The sequence below is a fragment of the Anneissia japonica genome, unplaced genomic scaffold (genome assembly GCF_011630105.1).
Source record: "Anneissia japonica isolate Jap-2015-1 unplaced genomic scaffold, ASM1163010v1 scaffold234_len1672027_cov178, whole genome shotgun sequence".
In the NCBI taxonomy this organism is placed as follows: Eukaryota; Metazoa; Echinodermata; class Crinoidea; order Comatulida; family Comatulidae; genus Anneissia; species Anneissia japonica.
The window spans coordinates 561,926-584,774 of record NW_022738761.1 but is presented as its reverse complement, the minus strand read 5'-3'; the positions used below and the strand labels follow the sequence as shown (position 1 = coordinate 584,774).

Sequence of the window (22,849 nt, the reverse complement as noted above, 5' to 3'; positions counted from 1 at the left end):
GCGAAAACAAAACACAGAAGTAAAAAATCAGCAGGATAAAAAACGGCAATACCGAACAAAAAGAGGGGTAAAAATATTGCAATTAAGTGTAAAAATTCAATTTGAACTGTCAACTTCAACTTCAATTTTAATTTATTTAACTTGGTTCAAATATACAATTCAACAGTGCTGTATTAACTATTATGGGGAAAACCAAGTAGCGAGACCAACAAGTGAATAAACTTCGTAAACGTCATGCATTTTGTGTGTGTGTGAGTCCCATTGCATCAAATTAATGTGGATCTAATAAATTGATTAATTGATTGATTGATTGATTGATTGATTGATTAGTTGGTTGAATGATTGATTGGATTCGCTTAGGCTGATAACATGTGAATCCACTCCAAAGTGGCACCCACACCCGCCCGATCTTATCTAAGCATGCGGCATTAAGTTGACATTAGTTGACGCAAGTTGACGCACGCGACGCAAGTTCACTTGGTGTGTGGCGTTCGAAATATGAGTGAAAATGTGTGTGGTGTGTGATCCACGATTGATGACCAAAAAGCCGGATAGGCCTACTGCAATTTAATCAATCTTAAATGTAAATGTAAGTCTGAATGTGTTGTATGTAGGTACCTTTAGAGCATCACATTATTATGACGGACCTGGTTTTACCTGGGCCGTTTAGGCTAGCTAGAATAGACTTACGGTACCTCATTCAGGCTATATAGGTTACCGTTAGGCCCAGTAACTAACCTAAGGAAAGAGGTATGCGTGTGCGACGCTTCTGAACCGGTGTAGGTTACCATTAATGAATAGGCCTAGACCAGCTAGGCCTAGACTCTAGCTTTTTCCGATCCACTAATTTATGTGGTGTCTGTATCTTTATAGAGGGATTACGGCGGATTGCTGTAGTAGTATTACCAGGGAGTTGTTATTTAGATAACAACTCCCTGGTATTACTATTTAAAGAAAAGAAATGAAAACTGCTGTCAAATATTAACATCAATTAATACAAAAAATCTCATATTTACACAACGAACAAACAAAAACTAATAAAACAGCACAAAACAAAGGCAAATACGACACATCAGATACAAAATATGTTGAATATTATTATTTTGCTATATTAATTGAGTCATTTGGATAGAGAGGTAGGTATGTGAATTGAAGAGAGTAGAGGGAGTGCTGGCACTTGAATATACATTCAGGGTGGATAAGCTGTCTGACACAGTGCCAGAGGGTCAAGAATTTTTCTTTGGAGGCCAGCTGGTCGGGGTCCAGGGGGTAAGCCCAATGGTGTCTAGAAAATCTGGGAAATTTTCAACCATTTTAAAAATAATTTTCCTTGTTTGATCTAACAATTTGTCTTGGCCTGTCTGTTTAGTGTATCTAGGAACTTTGAAAGGGAGCTGATAGGAGGCACGAAGGTGAAATGTGGTGGGTGGGAGGGAAAGTTGATGTGAGGTGGAACTAGGAGAAAATAAGGTGATTTTAACCTGCTTGAGCGTAATTGTTTTGCTTTGAATTTTAAGTTCGAAATGGCTAATGTAGGCAAATGGTTTACTGTTTAATATAGAGGCTGTCTCTTATACACATCTAGATGTGTATAAGAGACCTGTATAGAGGACCTGCTATGAGAATCTGCATTGCATTGGGAATGGAAAAGACAAGAGTTCAAGCATCTGACTTGCAAGAATTTGCACCAGTTACTGTACACTGTAGTGTTCTTATCTTGTAAATGGGCTCGAATTATTACAATTTTCATTAACATATCCACTTTTTAGGCAAATGTACTAATGCTTGAAAAATAACAAGTAATTAAACTAATTTCATGACTCAATATACATTGCCATAGATCTAAGTAATCAGTGTTAATAAAGAAGCATGATGGATAATGTTTCTAAATTTTAGTGATTCTCCCAATTTCAGCTCTGATAAAAAGAAGACTTTCCAGAAGAATATGCAGTAAGAAATTAAATTTGGTGCCAGTAGAAAAGGAAGAGACAAACATGGGAGGAAAACAAAAGCAACGTACAAAAGGCAACACACGTGTAAGTTAAGTTAATGTATTTAATATAGTACCTATCTGGTAAAATAGAACAGGCAATATATTGTATACTTTGATAGATTCAGTTGCTGGCTAAATATGCCGATCATACTCAAGTTAATTAATTCAAGTACCTGTTAATTTAACCAGGATTTGCTTTTGTCCTGAAAACTATTCATATGCTGTAATTATAGTTTTTTTTTTAAAACTCCTTTCAGCCATCTAGTAGTGGCCGAGCAGCAGAGTTATTAGAACGGTCCAGTCAAGGGATGGGTTTCATTGGGTTTGGTAGTATGTCAGGTGATCTGGGCTATGTCCCCACAGCTGCAGGTGCTGATGATTTTGATTCATGCCTAGACTCAGACATCAGACTTGTCCTACGAAAACTAACCAAACGAGATGCCATTACTAAACTAAAGGTACAGTATTAGCAAAAAATACCTCAAGTTATTATGCCTCCTTTGACAGTTATTCCAAGTAATCATTATCAGTTATTATTGTTTATGAGATGATCGATTGATTGATTATTGGGGGAAAAAATGATTGACAGTCAGAGGTAAGAGATTGATATATTTATTGAACATTTTTGGTTTGGTACAGTATTAATACTAATTCTCATATTTTTTATTGTTAAGCAGGTATGTAAATATATTTCCAAACTTGTTCTGCTCTTCTCTCAAATAGGCCATGCAGGAACTTGCATCTCTATGCAAGGAGAAGGATGAAGAATCAGTTAGTTGTATCCTAGCCCATTGGCCTAGATTATATGGCAAACTTGCACTGGTAAGATATTCACTGACCTTTCACCCTGTAACAAATATCATTGTATAAAGGTGAAGTTTGTTATGCATTTCCCTCAAGGTATTGTATGTAGTTTAACTTTGTAGGTTTTTTTTTTTAAGAATACAATGTTGAATTTTATAATCTACTATACCTATAAATATCCTCATCAATGACTTTTCAGCATCTTATCTGCCCCTGATGATGTCATTTGTCTCTGAAAGCTCTATTTAACTGCTCTACAGAGGGCATCTCAATGATGGTTTGTGTGGCATATTCCCATTTCCGATTATTCTTAAATAATACTTAACAAAAAAAGTTGATCAATGAATTATCTAGATTTGTTCTTGTTGGTATTTTTGGTGAACAGGATTTTGATAGGAGAGTGCGTGAAGCTACTCAGTATGCCTTTGAGCAGATTTGTCTGAAAGTGGGTCGTAAACTTGCACCCCACCTACGCCCCTTGATGGGTACTTGGATTGTATCGCAATGCGACACATATGCACCAGCATCATCAGCAGCTAGATCAGCTTTTCAGAAAGCTTTTTCACCAGCAAAACAGAAAGAAGCCATGGCCTACTGTAAAACAGAAGTTATGGAGGTATAATTAAACTACAACGTTCTTATTTTTTTTATGAAAAGGAAATATTTATTAAACATATATTATAAATCACATTCACAACTGTCTTCAATTTAATTTAACTGGAGTTCGATATCACCAAAATCTGTAATGTATGGGAAAAATATATTTTAATATGTCTTTTAATACAGTATTTTTGTACTAAATTGATGATTTTAGAAATTTCCTATATTTGTCAAAATTATAGGCTTTGTTTTGGACCTTTTATTTGTGTTTTTTTAAAGATTATTGTCTCTTGCTAATGTCAAAAAATCATAAAAAATAAGTTCGAAAGAAACTTGCTCATATTGCAATAACATACAAATTATTAACTTGTTCATAGAAATTATTGAATTTAAAAAATGTGTACCCTGATTTTTAAACCAACAAATTATAATAAAAATAATAAAACACTTCCAGTTACTGGAAGTGTTTCTATCATTTTTCATTTTTTTTTTAGTGTTTTCCAAAAAACACTAATTTCTATGTTCAAGTTGATAACTTTTATGTTACTTCAAAATGGGCAAGTTAATTTCAAAAAATATTTTTAGGATTTTTTTTATATTTACCATGGGAAAATACATCTTTAAATGAAAACAATTAAAATTGAATTGACAAAAAAAAATTTTGAATTGAAAAAAAAAATTCATGTTTTTTTTTTTTTTTTTTTTTTTTTTTTTGCATTTATTTACCATCATTTGATGGATTTAGAATTGTATTTCTGGGTACTTGTAATTTGTTTTCTTTTTTCATTTTCTGCAGCATCTCCAAGATAACCTGTTCAACCAGACACCAACTACACTCAGTGATTCCAAGTGAGTTTAAAGGCTGCCTAAAGCTCTCTGTAGATTATCAAATTTTCTTTGAAAATGTATAGCAGCAACTAACCACTACATCATCAACATTATCATTTATATTAGGCTTGCCGATTTTAAACCAGCATACTGTTGCTATTACTGAGTAAAAAGCATAAGAAAGAGGCAGTATTGTATACTTTAGTACAGTAGAAGCCATAATACTTTCACTCATAACTTTTGAAAATCCCATGTTTTCATTTTGTGTGTTTTCTAGATCAACCCCAGTGGAAGAAATGGATGAAAAATACACAAGGAACCTAACATCATCTCTTTTGGCATTGAAGGAACTTCTGTCAATCTTAACTCCAGAAGAATCAGCCAAGATATATGAGAATTTCGAGAACATTCTGATGAACAACAAGTTCTGGAAGTTTGTCAAGCATCCTAAACCAGTGGTAAGTAGTCTAAACCATCAATCTTATGCATGTCAAACCATTAATAAGCAATCCTAAACCATTGGTAAATGAAAGAAAACCCCAAAAATTGACTAATTAAATATTGGATAGATTAGGATAAAAATAGGGAAAGTGACTAATTTTTATTTTCTGTTACCTGTAGATTCGTAGTGCATTTTATACAGTTGTTGGAGCTTATTGTGAACACATACCTGACATTCTTGGAATTTACTTGATGAGAACTAGTGTGAATGTTCTTGGTAACTTGGATGAGTCGGACCCTACCATTGTCTCTGAGCTCTGGCATGCTGTCCTCCTAGTTATCACAACCTATCTTGTGAGTGTATCCCATGTTACTATACCTCATGAATATTAATTACTAATTAGGTAATAAGAATATCTGATTGATCAATTCCACCTGGTAAGGATGCGGTACTACAACTATGGATATCCCATGTTACTATACCCCATAAATATTAATTAGGTAATAACAACATTTCATCGGTCAATCCCACCCGGTAAGTCGTGCGGTAGTTTCTGTGTGTGCCAAATTTATGTGTATATAGGGGAAATTACTATCCAAAATTAATCGCGCCCCTTTACATTACCGTATGAGGACTGTGTAATTTTAAGTTCGAAATGGCTAATGTAGGCAAATGGTTTACTGTTTAATATAGAGGTGTAGCAAAACAAATACTATATGATTTGATTGCGTTTGTGTTGGAAGGTACAGTATTCTCAATCATCCAACACCTCAGGAAGTACAATTGACTACTTCACCTCAAACCGTGTTGTATTTGTAAAACATTCAAACTTTTTTCTATCCATTTTTTTTATACTTACCATTTCTATGGTGTAAAATCGGTATGGGTTAGTGACAATAATAATTAATAATTTCCATGTAAAATATTTGAATAATTTTTAAATTTTCTTAGACATGTTGGTCTCATGTAAATATGCGGAAGGCAGTCCTGCCGAAATTGTGGGTGTTACTAAAGACTGGAGGCAAAGGCTCGGCCACAGTTATCTATCCCAATTTGCTTCCCCTATTGAGTCAGCTGCCTGCTGCCACATTTGGACAAGGCATTGGCTTCTTTCAGGAGTACTTTGGGAACATGAAAACTGGGTATGTTAATCTTTTTGTATACACATTGAAAACAGTCATAGGACACTAATCCTAGTAATTAAAATTTGCAATTAGATGATGAAACTTAAAACAGCAGTAATGTTTAAAAAAAAAGACTTTTGTTTTTTTAGGTTGATGCTTGAAAGTGTGCGTAGAAGTTCCTGCGAAACATCAGCCATCATCCAAGCACTAATGGAATGTCTGCGATACTGTCTGTTGCAGAACTTAGGTGACACGGAAAATAATGTTGCCATTCAGGACTATCTAGTTAATGAGCAGGTAAATTTGTAAATTTGCATCTTGTGATGGAGCTATTGTTTGCTAGGTATGTTGCTTGCCTTCAAATACTGGCATCCTGGGTTCAAACCCTCTCAAAACCTAGGAAATTTTTTTTCTTGACTGAGAACAGGTGTGTCTCCCCCCCCCCCACAAAAGCCGCATAATGAGACATACTCATCATACTAGGCCTTGTTTAAGAACAGTAGTTTGCTACTAAATTAATAGCCTCCCAGTTTAGGAATTAGCAAAATGTTTTACTTTTGTATCTTCCTTTTTATGTTATGAACAATTTTATACCATGGACAATTTTGCAATTAGTAACAAGTTGTAACCATTTTTGGAACTTCTTTAAAAAATGTATTTTATGATTATTCTTTTTCCTGTAGCTCATGCCTCTATTGGAGTACTCAATGACAGAAAACACCAGACTAGCTCTTACTTCCTTGTATGCTCAAACATCAAGTCTAATTGATCGTCTGCATAAATCTAGTGAAGAAGCGAACATTAATGATTCCTGTGAACGAATTTTAACATTATTCTGGGAAAAATTTGCTGACATCTGCCTCCAACAGATCAATTCAGAGGAACCATCGTTGAAGAACCTGGAAAATATCTCTCGAGTTTTATCACAGATTCATTCACCTGTTGAGAAGCAATCATCTGTAAAGAGGAAGATACGCGTTACATTTTCAGATGTTGAGTCATCGTGTCGATTTTCAAGTGACGCAATTATTGGTGATAAATTGACAGAGAAACAAGAAACATTTGAAACAAAAATTGAAGAGGCAAATCCAGTGAACGAAACTCATGAACTTGTAGCAAAAGTTGAGGATGATCAAATGAGTAATTTAGTAGCAAAACTTTGTTTATCAAGTTATAATCTAGCCAAGGAGAAGAATTCCACACAGCACTGTTTTTTCTTTTCCAAAATGCTCTCCGAGTTTTCCAGCACAAGTTTATTTAAAGCACTTCTACCGTTAGTTCCTTGTGAGGTTGATGACAGTAGGAACTATGCTTTCCAGTTTCTTGATCATGCAATACTCCCATGGATCAACGAGTCGCTCTCAGCTGCAGATAAGCGAATACTTTGTCAAAACTTAGTTGACTGTTTGTTCTCGGTAATGAAGCTTTGTTCCCACGATGAACAGAAATTATTATTAAATACTCTTTGCTGTCAGAAGGAAAGTGTTTTACCATTGTATTTAACTGTTAAGAAGGTACATATTCTTATTCACCATTTGTTTGTTTGTTTTTTGTTTGTTTCTGGTGCAATTTGAAAACTGACAATAATAAAACTACTATGAGAATTAAGACGAAATCTAAACTAACTAAAAAACTAACCAAATTAGTATTGCCAAACTTCTTTAACTTACTACACTAACTACTAGTAAACTGTTGCACTTTATAAAAAGAAACTTCTGTAACTGTAAACTAACTAAAATGCAGTAACTCACTAACATAATAATGATGTAGCTGCTGCAACTTTATGGAATAATCTCCCAGGGGAGTTTGTGTTCCATAGGCATTTAATCCAATGACTGGGGGTAGTAATGTGAAGCGCTTAGAGGCCTTGTTGGTGTTATGCGCTATATAAATCGGAACATATTATTATTATTATTACTATTATTATTATAATAAACTAACTATAAATAAGTGCACTAACTAAACTAACTGAACTAAATACAAAATTTAAACCAGTATTCAAACTGATTTCTGGACATTTTTCTTTAATTTTCATCATCACTCTTAGGTTATTAGTGGAAATTATGTGCAACTTCAAAGCTGGACAAGAAATCATGAATTTGGTGAAAAATTAATATCGATTGCTGCGAGCTTATGCAGGGAAAATGTGGTCGCAGAGAATAGAGATGAAGTGAATGATAGCTGGGGATTATTATCACTTGGTCTCTCAACCAATAAGAATCAAGGTAAAAGAATCTAAATATTCTTATGTAAGTTTTATATGAATGTGTGTTTTCCTGTAGTTGATTTAAGTGATATTAATTAAATGTTTTAATTAGAATCATGAATATATTTAATATTCTCCATTTAGAGCTGGTACTCGGTGATCTTTACATTGGTAGGATCCTCACTGTAATGTCGAAACCCTTACAAGATGCTATCAATGCTCCTTCTGCTGTCCTATGTGAGCCCTTACAGGATACTGTCAACAACCCCTCTGCTGCCCAATATAATTCAGTACAGAATTCTGTTAGCGATACCATTGCTGTCCCACCATCTCTCAGCTTCATTTGTGATGTTGTCTTGCATTTCTTCAAGTCATCAAAGGTAAACCCAGAATATAAATCACTCAATTACTAAGCATTTTTAAGATCACTCACAGGGACTCAAGCTAGAAGAAGTCAATTCCAGGAGATCTAGAGTGGCGGATCAAGGAAATCAGAGGGGCTCAAGGGAGGGACTTTCACAGATTGAGGGTCTATACCACCTTAGCCCCACCAGCTGAGGAAAGAGAATTTATGATTATGACATGAGATTAGATGACTGGAAATGGCACTCTCAGACTTAAAATTTAAATATAATTCTCTTTTTTTCTCTCCTTTTTTTTATAATTTTTAAAAATTTAGAGGGATGAGTACCCCCCACCCCACAAATCTGCCACCCATATGGTTAATGAGCTTTAATTTTATTTTGCTGCACATAGGCCTATTAATGCCCATTGGCACTTACTTTTGTGAGACAAATAGTATGAATTTGCAGGGATGAGTTTCCAGGAGATTCCTGCTTGCAGGACTGCGGGAGACCATCCTGGTTTCTGGGTAACTCACATGAGTTGCATGAGACTTTGAACCTCTGCACTTATGTTGCTAAAGGTGATGTTCCTGTAGTAACCCCCTTCAAAAAGTCTTGTATTGATTTTTTTGATATTATCAAATATACTTTAGTTTATTTCTAATAACATGGTGCATTCTTTTTAATGATCTTCAAATTTGTATTTTCAGAAAAGTTTGCTAGTACCAGCATCAGAGGTTTTACTACTAGCACTGTTCCAAATTAGTTGTCAAAAAGCTAGTGAAATATCTGGTAAGGAATGAAGGAAGTGCGGGAAATTGTCTTGAATAAAACAAACCTTGATTAAAATATCAAGGGTTTTAAATTATTACTGCTGGATTGGCCACCCATGTAAATGTTGTATATCTCATAAAAGAACCATGTTAGATGGGATTATTTGTGTAGTATTGTTTAACCATAAATTAGTCTTTAATTTATTTACTTCTTTTCATATATTTAATTGTTCATATTGCTTCTTTCAATGACTTCTCTTTTCTACATTTCTCAGTTGATTTGCTGGAGAAGTTACAGGAAACATGGTTGTATGGAATCTCACTGCTGGTTGAAAATGGACAAGAGTTTCCACATACAGATACATTCCTCCATAAGCTTGCAGAGTGGATTAAAATGATGTTGATGCAACCTGCAATATTACTGGATCGGTAATACTTGTAAAATGTGATGATTATGATAATAATGGTGATGATTATGAAGAATATAACAATGATATTGATGAATATGTTGAAGTTGATGTTCATGATAATGCCATAAGATAATGATGATAAAGAGGATGATAATAGTGATGTTTAGTGGTAGCAGGATTTTGCTTTATCTTTTACATCCAGTGTTGTAAAAGTACTCTACATAGTCTCATTATAAGGTGTAGGGTAGCAGTTCTCAAATGGCTGCGTGCGTTGGAGCGTTTTATTGGCCATGCGAGAACAAGCAAAAAATAATATCTGTGTTAGGCTTGGGCCTAGATTTGTAACTTTAATTCTGTTTTTCCAACTATATTACCCTACAAATGGTAGCGATTTAATCAATCAAATAGGAAAAACTATCGCAGCAAACAGCAAGGAAAAAACATCATAACACGCCAGCTTTCAGCTTTTCTTAAAGTCAGACTCCGGAGGGAAAAAAATTTTTGATATGTTGGAGCACTGATTTTTCTAAGACAGAAAAAAGTTGTCTGACGAAAAACTGGGAAACGGTGAAAGAGATACAGATTTTTGAATATTTAAAAACTGGGGGAAAAGGGGCGTAACCGTCCCTTTTTACACCTTTTTTTTCAAGGTTCCCTGTATGAGCATCTAGTGGCTTATATTTTCAAAAAATGTCTAATTAACCCTCACCTAGCTCTCACATTCAGCACTCAGATGCCACTACACGCCATAGTACACATCTTCCACTGGCCCTTCAACTTTATTCAATGAACAATTTTGGTCCCTATTGCGATCAATTTTGAGGACCCGTGGTGTAGGAAGGAGAATTGTTTTAGTTGTGAGCAAAAAATCCTGATGGCGTTGATAATGATGATTATTATGTTACTGGAACCTGGATAGATAGATTTATTTGTTTGAACCCTGTTAATAGGTCCATTACAATTGCAAATGCAGCAAGTCTCATCCACCAAGTTATAAATGAAAACCTGAAGCAAGGACCAGAAGACGAGGAACAACAGATCACTGGAGGAGACTTCCTCCGACTTATACTTCCAACTAGGGATGAGTGGATTGATTGTAGGAGAGGTCTCCCACTTCAAGTAAGCAACTTAATTAGTCAGTTAATATTCGGATAAGCAATATGATTGGTCATTTCTTCATGTAAGCAATATGATTGGGTCAGTCATTCATGTAAGCAATATGATTGGTCGGTCATTCATGTTAAAAATATGAATGGCCTGTCGTTCATGTTATCAATATGATTTGTCAGTCATTCATGTTAGAAATATGATTGGACAGTCATTATTCATCTAAGCAGTGTAATTGGTCAGTTATTTGTATAAACAATATGATTGGACAGTCATTATTCATCTAAGCAGTGTAATTGGTCAGTTATTTCAACCAATCTTATTTCTTAGTCATCATTCAAATAACCAATCTATAGCTTGTACGTTCCAAATTTTATGATCATGTTGTTATTTTTGTGTAACAGTGGAAGGATGTTTTGACAATGCAAGGATCCCTGATGATTAGAAGTGACACAATAAAATTGCCAGAGACATTCCAGGATATTGTCCCAAACCAGATAATACTGTCAGTGTTCCTGGCAACGCTTTTAACCATTCAGCCTCAGCCTGAGGAGGAGGAAGAAAATCCTGATGCAGAAGGGAATGAAGATCCAGATGCAGAAGGGAATGAAGCGACAGCTACTGGTGAGCAGTCCCCTAAAAGTAGTCTACCATGGCAGTATGAAAAGACGGAAGATTTTTTACTAGAGGTGATATACGCAATGCAGTGGGGTATGGCTGTTAGCAATGGTGAAGAACTGGTATGTATAGCTCCACATGTATGCAAATTGTAATTTATGCAAATTAAGTGTTGTATATTGTGCTAACTTTGGATTTTATCTGTGCCCAGCAATATTGTTGTCAGCAAATTGAGTACTTCAAAAAAATAGTAGATTGTATCTTTCGAAACTTGTCTTTGTAGGATGATGAGCAGGTCGATTTGCCAGGATATTTGAAACAATCCAGCCTTATCCTCATTGTTGCTACTAACACTGTATGGCCTGTGCTAACCTGTGACCAGTGGAACAGCTTGATGGAAAAAGCCTTTGAGAGGTAAAAACATGCATCGTAGTAAGATTTACACAAGCCATCTAATATTTGAATCCAGGAATCCAGGGACATTGTCCTGTCTGACAGATGAAAGTCTAGGTGTTTAGTTAGCCTAGAATGATCTCTCAGAATTTAATACATATCTTTCAGAATTTTAAAAGTATGTTTTTGTGATACATTAAAAATATGTTTTTTAGATCTATGGAATGTGGGGAATTGTGGCCAATGACATTAAAATTCCTGATTGAAAAGTTCAAAGAATACCTGGAAGGGCAAGAGTTAAAAGTCACACAAGCTTTGAAGACAGACAGGTCAGTGACATTTTAATCATTTAACCATTGCATATTTGTTTTGCCATATTATGCTTTTAATACTCTCTTTGTTCAACTCACTTTAAGATGAGAAAAAGATCTCGGTTTAGTTTTTCCCTTTTTTCTTTCTGTTCACTCAGCACATAGAGACCTCGGTATTATGCGCTATATAGAGTTCACTAACATACATACATACATCCATTAGTCTGCAGAGGTACCATTTTGGCGGGAGAGTATAACCCAGTACATTTACTATCATCTTAATGAGAAAAGCTTGAACTATGTTCTTGGTTCTTGTTGCTGTCATTCAGAAATAACATTACCAATAACAATTTTGAATTAATTTCATAAAAATGTTTTATTACTTTCTTAGGTTTGATGTTTTGACAGAGGAACTGATAGAAACTTTACAAGTGCTAATCCCACATCTTGATCAAGATGATGTTTCAATCATTCTTGAGATTCAGACAGCAAAGCTACTAACAAGTCCGAAGGAAACCATGACCGAAATGCATGGTATTGGTATTATTTTTCTTTATTTAAATTTACCTAGTATTATTGAAGTGAAATATGCATTATATTACAACAGAGTTAGACAGTGAATTCCATGCCATTTTATAAATATAATTGCTCTTACGATTTTACTGCAAAATGTAAGAAAGGTGTAATAATAGTTTATTTTTAGACTCACCCACTAACTGTTGAGAATATAATGTAAGTCCATCTATGATATGGCCATGTGGAAATCATATACTCATGTCAAGACACATGACATGGTTCACATAGCATGGCACACATGGCATATGGCACACATGGCATATGGCACACATGGCATATGACACACATGGTATATTACACACATGGTATATTACTGCATTACTTATTATTGCTGCATTATGTAAGAGAATGTTTACTTTTTCTTTAGGTTGCCTAGGAGCTCTTAGTGTGATCCGTACATGCCTATCTTATTTGGAGAATATTATGATGTCATCTCATCTAATGACCTCAATACTAGATGAGATATCTCAATGGAAAGATTCAATAGAGGATATTTTTCTCTTTAGCAGGTAAATCTTTACAAATGTTTAATGAGATTTTTTTACACCCACACTCAAAATAATAACTTTGAATATTTAAACTTAGCAATTAAAATATTGAATTTTATTGTTCAAGTTAATTAGTGCGAAAGTAATTTGTTAGTATACATTTTTTATACGGTGCTTAAATTTATCTCTACTATGAAAGAGAAGGAACTTTGCGAAATATGTTGTCTGCATTGGATTCTTTTGCACTGTGGTATCTTATACTGTAGTAATACTCAGTCATGTGTGGTTAAATCTAATCTTACAACAGGAAAGTTGAGGATGTTAGCAGTAAAGTGCTATTTACAAATGTTGAAGTGCTGAGGTTTATCAGTCTGTTTGTCAAGAGTCTTCCAAGTTCCGTACCAGAACATGCCTGGGATTTTATACTCTGCAGCTTGGTGGAATGGATTCAGGTAATGTTGATATATTTACCTAGCATCCATCCATCCATCTAACCATACATCTTTCTATCCATCCATTCATCCATCTACCTATCCATCCATGTATCTAGCTCACTATCCAGTCATCTTTCTATCTGTTCATTCATCCAACCATCCATTCATTCATCTATTCATCCATCTGTGTAACCATCCATCTTCATTCACCATCTATCCAGTCCATCTGTCTGTCTGTCTGTCTATCCATTCATCCATCCATCTATCATTAAACCATCTGTTCATCTTTCTCCATCCATCTATCAATCTATATCCATCAATCCCATTTATTCATCTTTTCATCCATCCATCATTTATTCTATGTATCAATCCAATTCAAGCCATCGTGTTTTTTCTATTTATACATATGACTAATTTTACAAATTTATGGGATTCTAGCAATCGTTACAATTTCTTTACCAAATATTTTAGAGTGTTAGTGAGAGCTTAGCAGGTAGAAGTTACAGTCTGAAGCTGAAGGTCCAAGTGTATAGTGCAGAGGTCAGCAATTTGCTTCACATCATTTCATCCTTGCTTGGGGATGAGAAGGCTGCAAAGGATGCTTTCATCTCATCTAACCTCATATTGGAGTGGAAAGAGTTCTTTAGCACTGGTACTTTCAGTGTTATTCTCCCCCTGTATTTTAAAGTAACAGGTAAGTTACATCACTTCTGAAGTCATAATGCATCAGGCAGGAAGGATATACAAATTTAAAGTCTCCCTCTCTATAGAATATACTCTCTGTTTATCCACAATCTTCATTGGCAAGTCACTTGATCATGCCTGTTATGTTTCAAACCCCTCTCCCCCCCCCCCAATTATGGGCCTGCATATGAGCATGTCACAGAATTTTCATATAAAATTTATTTGATAGTGTGGTCAGATCTTAAAGTCAGGCTCCGGAGGAAAAAAATTTTTTGATAAGTTGTAGAACTGATTTTTCTAAGACAGAAAAAATTGTTTGACGAAAAACTGGGGAACGGTGAATGAGATACAGATTTTTTAATATTTAAAAACTGGGGGAAAAAGGGGCGTAACTGCCCATTTTTACACCTTATTCCCCTTATTTTTTTTCTGTCTTAGAAAAATCAGTTATACAACATATCAAAAAATTGTTTTTCCTCCGGAGCCTGACTTTAAGAAAGAAAAAAAAACTCCTATTTTTTGGAAACGGTGTGTGATATTAGTAAGGGAAAGTAATTAGTCTAATAAAGAAAATATATTAGTTTTCTTGCCCCTGTCTATGTTCTTTTTGGCAGCTTCTTTAAAATGGTTTCCAACATTGCAATCTTTTTTTTTTTGCTGCATCAATTTTAATATTACTATTCTTTGGCCTATAGAAATATGATGTTATATATTTATATTTCATGCTCCCCATACAGGGAATTTATTCATCAAACTCCAGGCCTCCGGCCCCTTGTAAAACAAAATTATTACAAATTAAATAAGCATGCTGTGACAATACCGTACTTTAAATAAATTGCATTAATACACCCGTGTTTCTTTGTTTTCCTTTCTCTTAAATGCATGATAAATAAATAAATATACTTTTCTAATTATATTACTGTTTTTTGATGACATAATTTGATAAAATTTTTCGTTTGTTGGAAAATTAATATAATATGATGGGAGATATGTTTTTCTTAAATCAGTATATAATATATGTTATATATTAACCAATTTGAACTGAAATATAGCTGTTAAAAAGTCTCTTTTATAAGCTTTAAATAATTTTTTTTTTAACTTGCTAGGCTTTTATATTTTGGATTTTTTCAGATACATTGGAAAAGAAGGCAATTAGTGTGTCAGACCACATAATGCTTCAGTCATTATGCAGAGCAACCTGCTCAGTCCCCACTGAACTACTAAAGCAAGTACAATTGAAGCCTAAGCTTAGGCCTGGCTGTAACATCCCAGATGATTTACAGACAATTATTAATCACCTGATGGGAACCCTCCGATCAGCTGTCAGGCCAGTGCAGCTAGCTGCCTATCAGCTACTAGCAAAGTAAGGCGGAATTAATTTACATATATTGTAATTAATTTTAAGTACTTGTAACTTGTCATTATCATAGGGTCCATTTCTAAAGGTCAATCCTTATTAATCAGTTTCTTTCATCTGACTTTTGGATAATTAAACATTATATTCACTGTAAATAAATATATGGGACATGTCAATAAATTAAAATAATTCACTATTTTCTTGTGTTTCTAAAACTTAATACAATTTAAAATAATCATCACACAACAGAAATAAAATCATAATATATGTGGCAAAGACAAGCCAAACCAATCACTCGTCGCAAAAATCAATTTTGAGTTATTAATACAGTGTTAGAGAGTAAAATAATAGCTATAAAATGGTAAAAAAAATCATTCAAATCAGACATTTCCTTATGAAGTTACAGGCGTTTAACCACACAGCTGTTTAAAGAACAATATATGAGAAATCAGCCTTTAAAGTTTATGATTTCAGTCATTTCTCATGCAGAAACTATCTTTCAATCCTTAAAAACTGTTGTTTTAACATTGAAAATGGGGAAAATAACAGCATAGAATGATGTGTAGATATATAAAGGTTAGTTTAGTGAAATAAAATAGATTTTAAAAACTTTGACATTCCAGCATGTTTTGGCCATTTTCTCTGAAACACGATTTGCGACGAGTGACTGGCTTGGCTTGTCTTTGCCACATATGTTAAATAATTTATTCTTTTTTTTAGATTGATGCCTCTTATTCCAGAATATGACAAAGGAATGCTGGCTGTTGCCCAGGCAGATGAAGCTGGAGAAACTAACTTGTAAGGATTTTTAAAATATTTTTAGAAACACCAAACAAAACAAAACAACATAACATTATTATTTTGTTCATAATGATGAATGGCTCTATTTTCTCTATACAGACCTCTTCCTGATATGTTAAAAGAAACAATACACTCTACTACCACTTACTTGGAGACCATACTGGAGGATGTTCCAGTTGGAGAATGTATGACTGTAGAGTCTGGGACTGAAGTCTATCAAAATACCATGACTTACCTTCTGGCATGGAGGCTAGCATTAATATTTTTCAAAGCAGCACCAGTAGAGGTAACATTTTCTTCATAATCTTTTAGATTAGAATGCCAGTACAGATCTATAGAATGCTCTATTACATTTAAATCATTGCTTCAGTTTTGTTTGTTCGGTTACCAACATTGTCATCCAGTAAACTGTATTATTTATAATTATCCTTTGGATTTTTATTGCAGTTGAGGGCGCAATATGCAAATTTCTTCCGACAAAGCGGACTTGTTGATAGTCTGCTTATCAATCTGTTCAGGTTAATGCCTATTGTACCAACCACGTCGGGTAAAGAGGCTAAGAGTCCATATAAAGGAGTACAGCCAAGTATGTTCACAGAGGAACCTGCACTAGAAATCAAAGGTGAGTATGGGAACAGCTATCATCTTTTAATTCCTTTTTAACTCAATCTTCTTGAGTTCCTATTAGTTGAATTGTATACCACTGAGCCACCCTTAATCTTCAGACTCCTTTGGTTGAATTGTGTACCAATGAGCCACGCTCAATTTTGAGACCCCATTGGTTGAATTGTATATCACTAAGCAACTCTTAATCTTGAGACCCCATTGGTTGGACTGTATTGCACTAAGCCTCTCAATCATCAGACTCCATTGGTTGAAATGTATACCACTGAGCCACTCTCAATATTGAGACCCCCCCTTGGTTGAATTGTATGCCACTGAACAACTTTCAGTCTTGGGACCCCATCGGTTACTGTAAATTGTAAACCACTGAGCCACTCTCAATTTCGAGGCTGTATTGGTTGGAATGTATACTACTGAACAACTCTCAATTTTGGGACCCCATTGGTTGTAATGTATAACATGTAACCACGTTCAATCCCTCCTCTGTTGCCATGTTTTGCAGGTTGTAGGAGTAATCCATTGGAACCACAACACCTGGCGTGCACTGTGTATTACAACACATTGGAAGACCTACCTGCAATGGTTAGGCAGTGGTGGAATAGTCAGAACAAACGGATAATGGAATATATAGACAGGTAACATGTTTGTGAAGCCTTAATTGTTAGTTCTACCTTTTACATTAATTTGTGTCTTATTATTTTGTACTGCAAGATATATGTTGTTTATTGTTACAATGCTTCTTCAGATAACCTTGCATTTGTAGCCTTTTTTTGTTTATATTGTTAACAACAATATAAACCTAGTTGTCGTTCTGCTTGGAAAGTGTGAGGTAGCCGGGGTCACGCTGACTTTGTAAACACAAAATCTAGTAGTAAAAATACTTGTAGGAAGCTGAAATTTTGCATGTAGGTGCTGTCTGGGGTGAAGTTGAACCGCTGGTAATTTCATGTGTTTCTGATAATTAATAACGATGTAGGCGATAAAAACAGTGGTAAAAATATTTGCTGAACACGATTGCTTTGGGGTTATATGCAGAAATTTCTCATGAATAAGGTCATCCTGGATTTCCGGTTCCGGTTATGAGCCAGTTGTGTGGACTGAAGATAGTACCTGGGACGCGATAGTTATTGCAAAAAATAACAGCCAGCTTTGCGGTACTACACCTTTGATGGAGGGCCACAGCAGATACTCGTTCTTGGCTGACAGGCAAACAGCTAAACAGCCAGAAATGTTATTATCAGTTTTCCCTACAGTTCGATTATTACGTTTTCTGTACAGTTCGGTTTGTGCACCTTTACGGACGAGAAAGATGAGCCTATTCACTGTTTGTTCGCCGAGCATGTAGACATAAGTAGCTGGAATTCCATACAGGACAGTTTTTGATCGTTTTGTAGGCCTGAACTCGGTTCGGGTGCATACACACAATCAAGTGACTGAAAATATTAGTACAATGTGCGTGTACGATGTTCGTTTCCTCTACAGTAGATTTCCTGTTTCCTGTTAAAGTTTATTTCTGAAAATTGTTATCAGATTCGTCTTGGCGACTAGTGTATATTTTCAATAATATTTTTCTAAGCATAAACAAAATATTCTTCGTCGTGACACACATTTTTCGTCATTACTATGTCAATTTCCTGAAATTATTTTTATCAGATTCGTTTTGGCAATTAGTGTGCATTTTCGGAAATATTTTCAGTATTTTTCTAAACACAACACATTCTTCGTCATTACTATGTCAATTTCCTGAATTTTTTTCTATCAGATTTGTTTTGGCGATTAGTGTGCATTTTCGTTAATATTTTCAGTATTTTTCTAAATACAGCACCATTCTTCGTCGTTACGATGTCAATTGTTCAGGGCCTTTTATTGTTTGCGTGTATTTTTCGATAACCTACATTAATATTACCTTAAACGTAACACATTGGAATGCCCCGTGGGGGTATGTTGCGATAGATATGCAAAATGAAAAACTACACGAGCAATTGTATATCAATTTATTAACATTTCTTTTTGTACCAAAAATCCAGCCGATTTCTGCCAAACGGCTCGAAATCGCTGAAAACAGGCATTTTTGGCAGTTTGTAATATATCTCTGTTAATATTTGACCGATTTTTTGGCTGTTTTTGCAACGTGTTCCATTTAATTACCTACAGTGTCATGCCACCTTTGTTTTTTAAATCACTGAAGCGTCGTCTGAATCTTTTTTTTAACATTTAAAAATCGTCTTGTGTTAAAGTATAGGCCGGTTTATAAAATTTCCTGATCATGTTACAAAAGCCCCTCTTACTTTTGACCTTGTGGTCCAATTTTAAATTATGCTTCCCCAGTTGGTTAATTCACGTAATAGAATGTACAAAATGTTCTTTATACTGCAACCAAATTCAGTCACATAGGTGTGCAACCACCATTTTCTAACAAAAGTGTGTGCTCCAATATGCACCAAATTCCAGTAAACATCATTGTACCATCACACATTACATCTCTGGAAATAAGTTTGCATACATCAATCATCATCAGTCTACATCCTTTAATTAATATTAATTATTATTATTATTAATAAATATTGCAAATTAACAAGTTCACTTAAATATTTACAATAGCCTACACAATAACTACCTCACATACTGTTACATACATATGTACTGTAACTCTACTTATTATTAGCTAACAATATCAACTACAGCCCTGCCACAGGTCTGTTTTTTTTATTGTATACACTAAGTAAATATATGAAAAACGTAATACTAATAAAATACTCTGTACCGATATTATTACAGCAATGCACATTTTGTGTTTTGGACAGATTTACTACCAAATTTGCGAGCCCTGTTCTTTGTGCTAAAGAAATCCAAGGTGTTCAAAACACAACAACAAAGATGAATAACATGAGTATCAAAGCTAGGCCCAAGACACGAGAGGTTATTGCCACATACAGGATGGATGACATGTCCATGGACTTGGTCATCAAACTAGCTATCAACCACCCCCTGGGCGTGATTGTCGTGGATAGCGGCAAACGAGTCGGGGTGTCGACAGCCCAGTGGAGGAACTGGATGCTACAGATGACAACATTTCTTGTACATCAGGTACGACCTTGGCCTGTGAAGGCGGTGTTCTTCATTAATGTTTGTATGATTTAGTAATAATTATATTTATCTTGCAAAAAACTTAATTATGTTGATCTGTATATCATAGGAAGGTAATAAATTATTAAATTATATTAAATGGCCTATTTAATATTTTCATTGACTTTTTTAGGGGTTTTCAATCCACAGATAGTATATCTTTAATGTATTGGTCCTTGGTAAATATGATAAATATGATATACTCTCAATATTTGTTCTACCTCCTGTTGTTATTATCCAAATTAGATTTTTGCTCTTAGACTTAATTTCATGACTCATCAAATAAATAATTCATTTATTTATTTATCAAATAAATAATTCATTTATTTTATTTATATCATCATTCCTGATAATGACATAATTAATGTCGAAATATTGAATCCCAACACGATGGCGTGTATTTCAATACTTGGAGTATGTATTATACTTTCTCATTTATTTATGAATCCAAGAATATCAGACGCCCACAATCTATTATTAATTATTATAAAATCTTATAAACAGAATGTCGAAGGGTTTTCATATTCCAGGAAGAGCTGTAATACTTGATATCCGACACTTATATTTCACAATTTCAATATCATAAAAGCTAGTCATACCCCCTATTCAAGAAAACACAATGATCATGAAATTCAGTTATTCTAATTATTCACTTCCAAGAAATGTTCTGTTCAATTTTCTAAGTATTTACCTGGATACACTGAATAATTAACATTTGTTCCTTTTTATGAACACACCTTGAATGTGTTTGTTACTGTCTTACACATGCGCATTAGTGTGAGTATGCGTTGCCTTGGGACACATTGTTCTATTATATTGGATGGATGTTCACTTTAAAGGAACAATGGCAATAATTGGTTTTTTTCCAGATATGCCTCTCACTAATTTTCTACCAACATCACCGCTGATTTGTGTATTCTATTGTGATAAACAAAATTTTTGCATTCATAGAATGGTACGATTGTCGATGGTTTGAAGGTTTGGAAGAGCAATATTGATAAGCGTTTTGAAGGGACCGACGACTGTATGATCTGTTACTCGGTTATACACGGATCAAATTACTCACTGCCTCAGCTAACATGCAAGACTTGTAAAAAGAAATTTCATTCAGCGTGTCTAGTAAGTTTCTGCTTGCCAACAATATTATGATATCATCACAGAGTTATTTTAGGTGCTGTCTCTTAATACATTAAATCTATTTAAAGCAGAACCAAGGGAAAATTTTACAAAATGCTACACTAAATGCACAATTATCAAGTTCTATTATTTATACAGTAATAATAATAGTAATAATAGTAATGTTTATATTTGAATGTACAACTCCAAGTTATATTTTAGCTTAACCACTTTAATATGCCACATTGATCATTATAATTATGATATTAGTAATATATGAATCATCATTAACATTTTTTCATTAAAATGATCACATATTTTTATAGTATAGGTGTTATGTATGGTGTGAATATTTGCTAACATTGATAGAGAAAAATTAATATTTATGTTCATTTTTTTCTGTGTTTTTTCTTCTAGTACAAGTGGTTTAACACTAGCAACCAGTCATCGTGTCCTCTCTGCAGAAACCTGTTTTAACTCGCACCTTATATTTTATGGAGTTTTTTTTTACAGCAATAGTAGTGAATTCCTAATAAATATATACATGAATTAATGCAAGAGTGAGCAAGTAAGTTGGCGAATGAGCGAGTGAGTGAATAAATATATAATGAACAGTAAATATCCCATAATAATGCTCATGGCGCAGTAGAAGAACAGCCTATTTCTGGGCATTAAAAAAAAGTTTTTATTGAAGATTTGAATGTAATTTCAGTGGTATAATATATTATTATTCTGGTAGTACGTTCACTGCCTTGCCAAAGATCAGATATTATTTTCTTCAGGGTTGCTCAGCTAAAAGCCTTTACCGTATTTTCATAGATCTAGTCTATTTTTACTATTTATTTCTCCTCTGTTTTCTATCTTGAATTAACAGATTATATGAAGTATTCCAAGTTCTATTTGGTGTCATGAATTTTCCACTGAACAGAACCTAGTTTTGGGATTTGACACAACACAAATACTAACAATTGATTTACTATAGGAAATAATGTTTAATGTACTTCGATATTGTTATTCTGTACAATAGTGATAATGCCATTAAAAATATTTTACTGGGATATTAATGCATTCTATTTAATCAGGAATCCAGTCATTATTTTACTTTTTTTCTGAATTGTACGGAAGCTTAAAGTGACCTTCCGCGTTTCGAGTTTCCAAGATAATTATCATGGAAACATGGAATAAATACTTATTAAGACGTCTTTCCGAGATAATTTATCTCGGAAAGATGGATTTCCGAGATAATTTATCTTGGAAAGACGGAATTCCAAGATAATTTATCTGGGAAAGACGGAATTCCAAGATAATTTATCTTGAAATTCCGTCTTTCCAGTATAATTTATCTTGGAAAGACGGAATTCCAAGATAACGTATCTTGGAAAGACGGAAGTCCAAGATAAATTATCTTGGAAAGACGTCTTTCCAAAATATGTTATCTTGGAAAGACGGAATTCCAAGATAACATCGAGGAGACGGAATTCCAAGATAACATCGAGGAGACGAAATTCAAAATTCAAAGATAGCCTGAAATCTGTAGTAATTATAAGGAAAGTTGAGCTACCTGTAACTTACCAATGGATAGGCCTATATTCAATTTGTTCAAGTTCAAAGTTGTGAGTGAATATTGTTGTATTTCATTGTGTGTTGTTCTGTATTTTCACGCATTGTTCTGTATGTACGCATCAACATC

General features: G+C 34.3%; 1 protein-coding gene across 1 annotated transcript; it reads left to right on the top strand.

Moving 5' to 3' along the window:
* The first annotated feature begins 485 nt into the window (after positions 1-485).
* On the top strand, positions 486-22,335 carry LOC117117742 (E3 ubiquitin-protein ligase listerin-like). The gene is made up of 31 exons (XM_033262149.1): positions 486-589; positions 1,915-2,036; positions 2,251-2,451; positions 2,717-2,815; positions 3,183-3,413; positions 4,194-4,246; positions 4,503-4,683; positions 4,847-5,020; positions 5,619-5,809; positions 5,941-6,088; positions 6,475-7,305; positions 7,839-8,016; positions 8,142-8,377; positions 9,052-9,133; positions 9,390-9,543; positions 10,475-10,643; positions 11,036-11,371; positions 11,533-11,663; positions 11,858-11,971; positions 12,345-12,487; positions 12,897-13,038; positions 13,325-13,469; positions 13,923-14,145; positions 15,267-15,498; positions 16,213-16,290; positions 16,393-16,579; positions 16,741-16,915; positions 17,420-17,552; positions 19,722-20,004; positions 20,995-21,162; positions 21,577-22,335. Exons 2-31 carry the CDS (start codon positions 1,995-1,997, stop codon positions 21,634-21,636), a joined length of 5,520 nt encoding a protein of 1,839 aa, XP_033118040.1. The 5' UTR covers positions 486-589; positions 1,915-1,994; the 3' UTR covers positions 21,637-22,335.
* Positions 22,336-22,849: the final 514 nt, after the last annotated feature.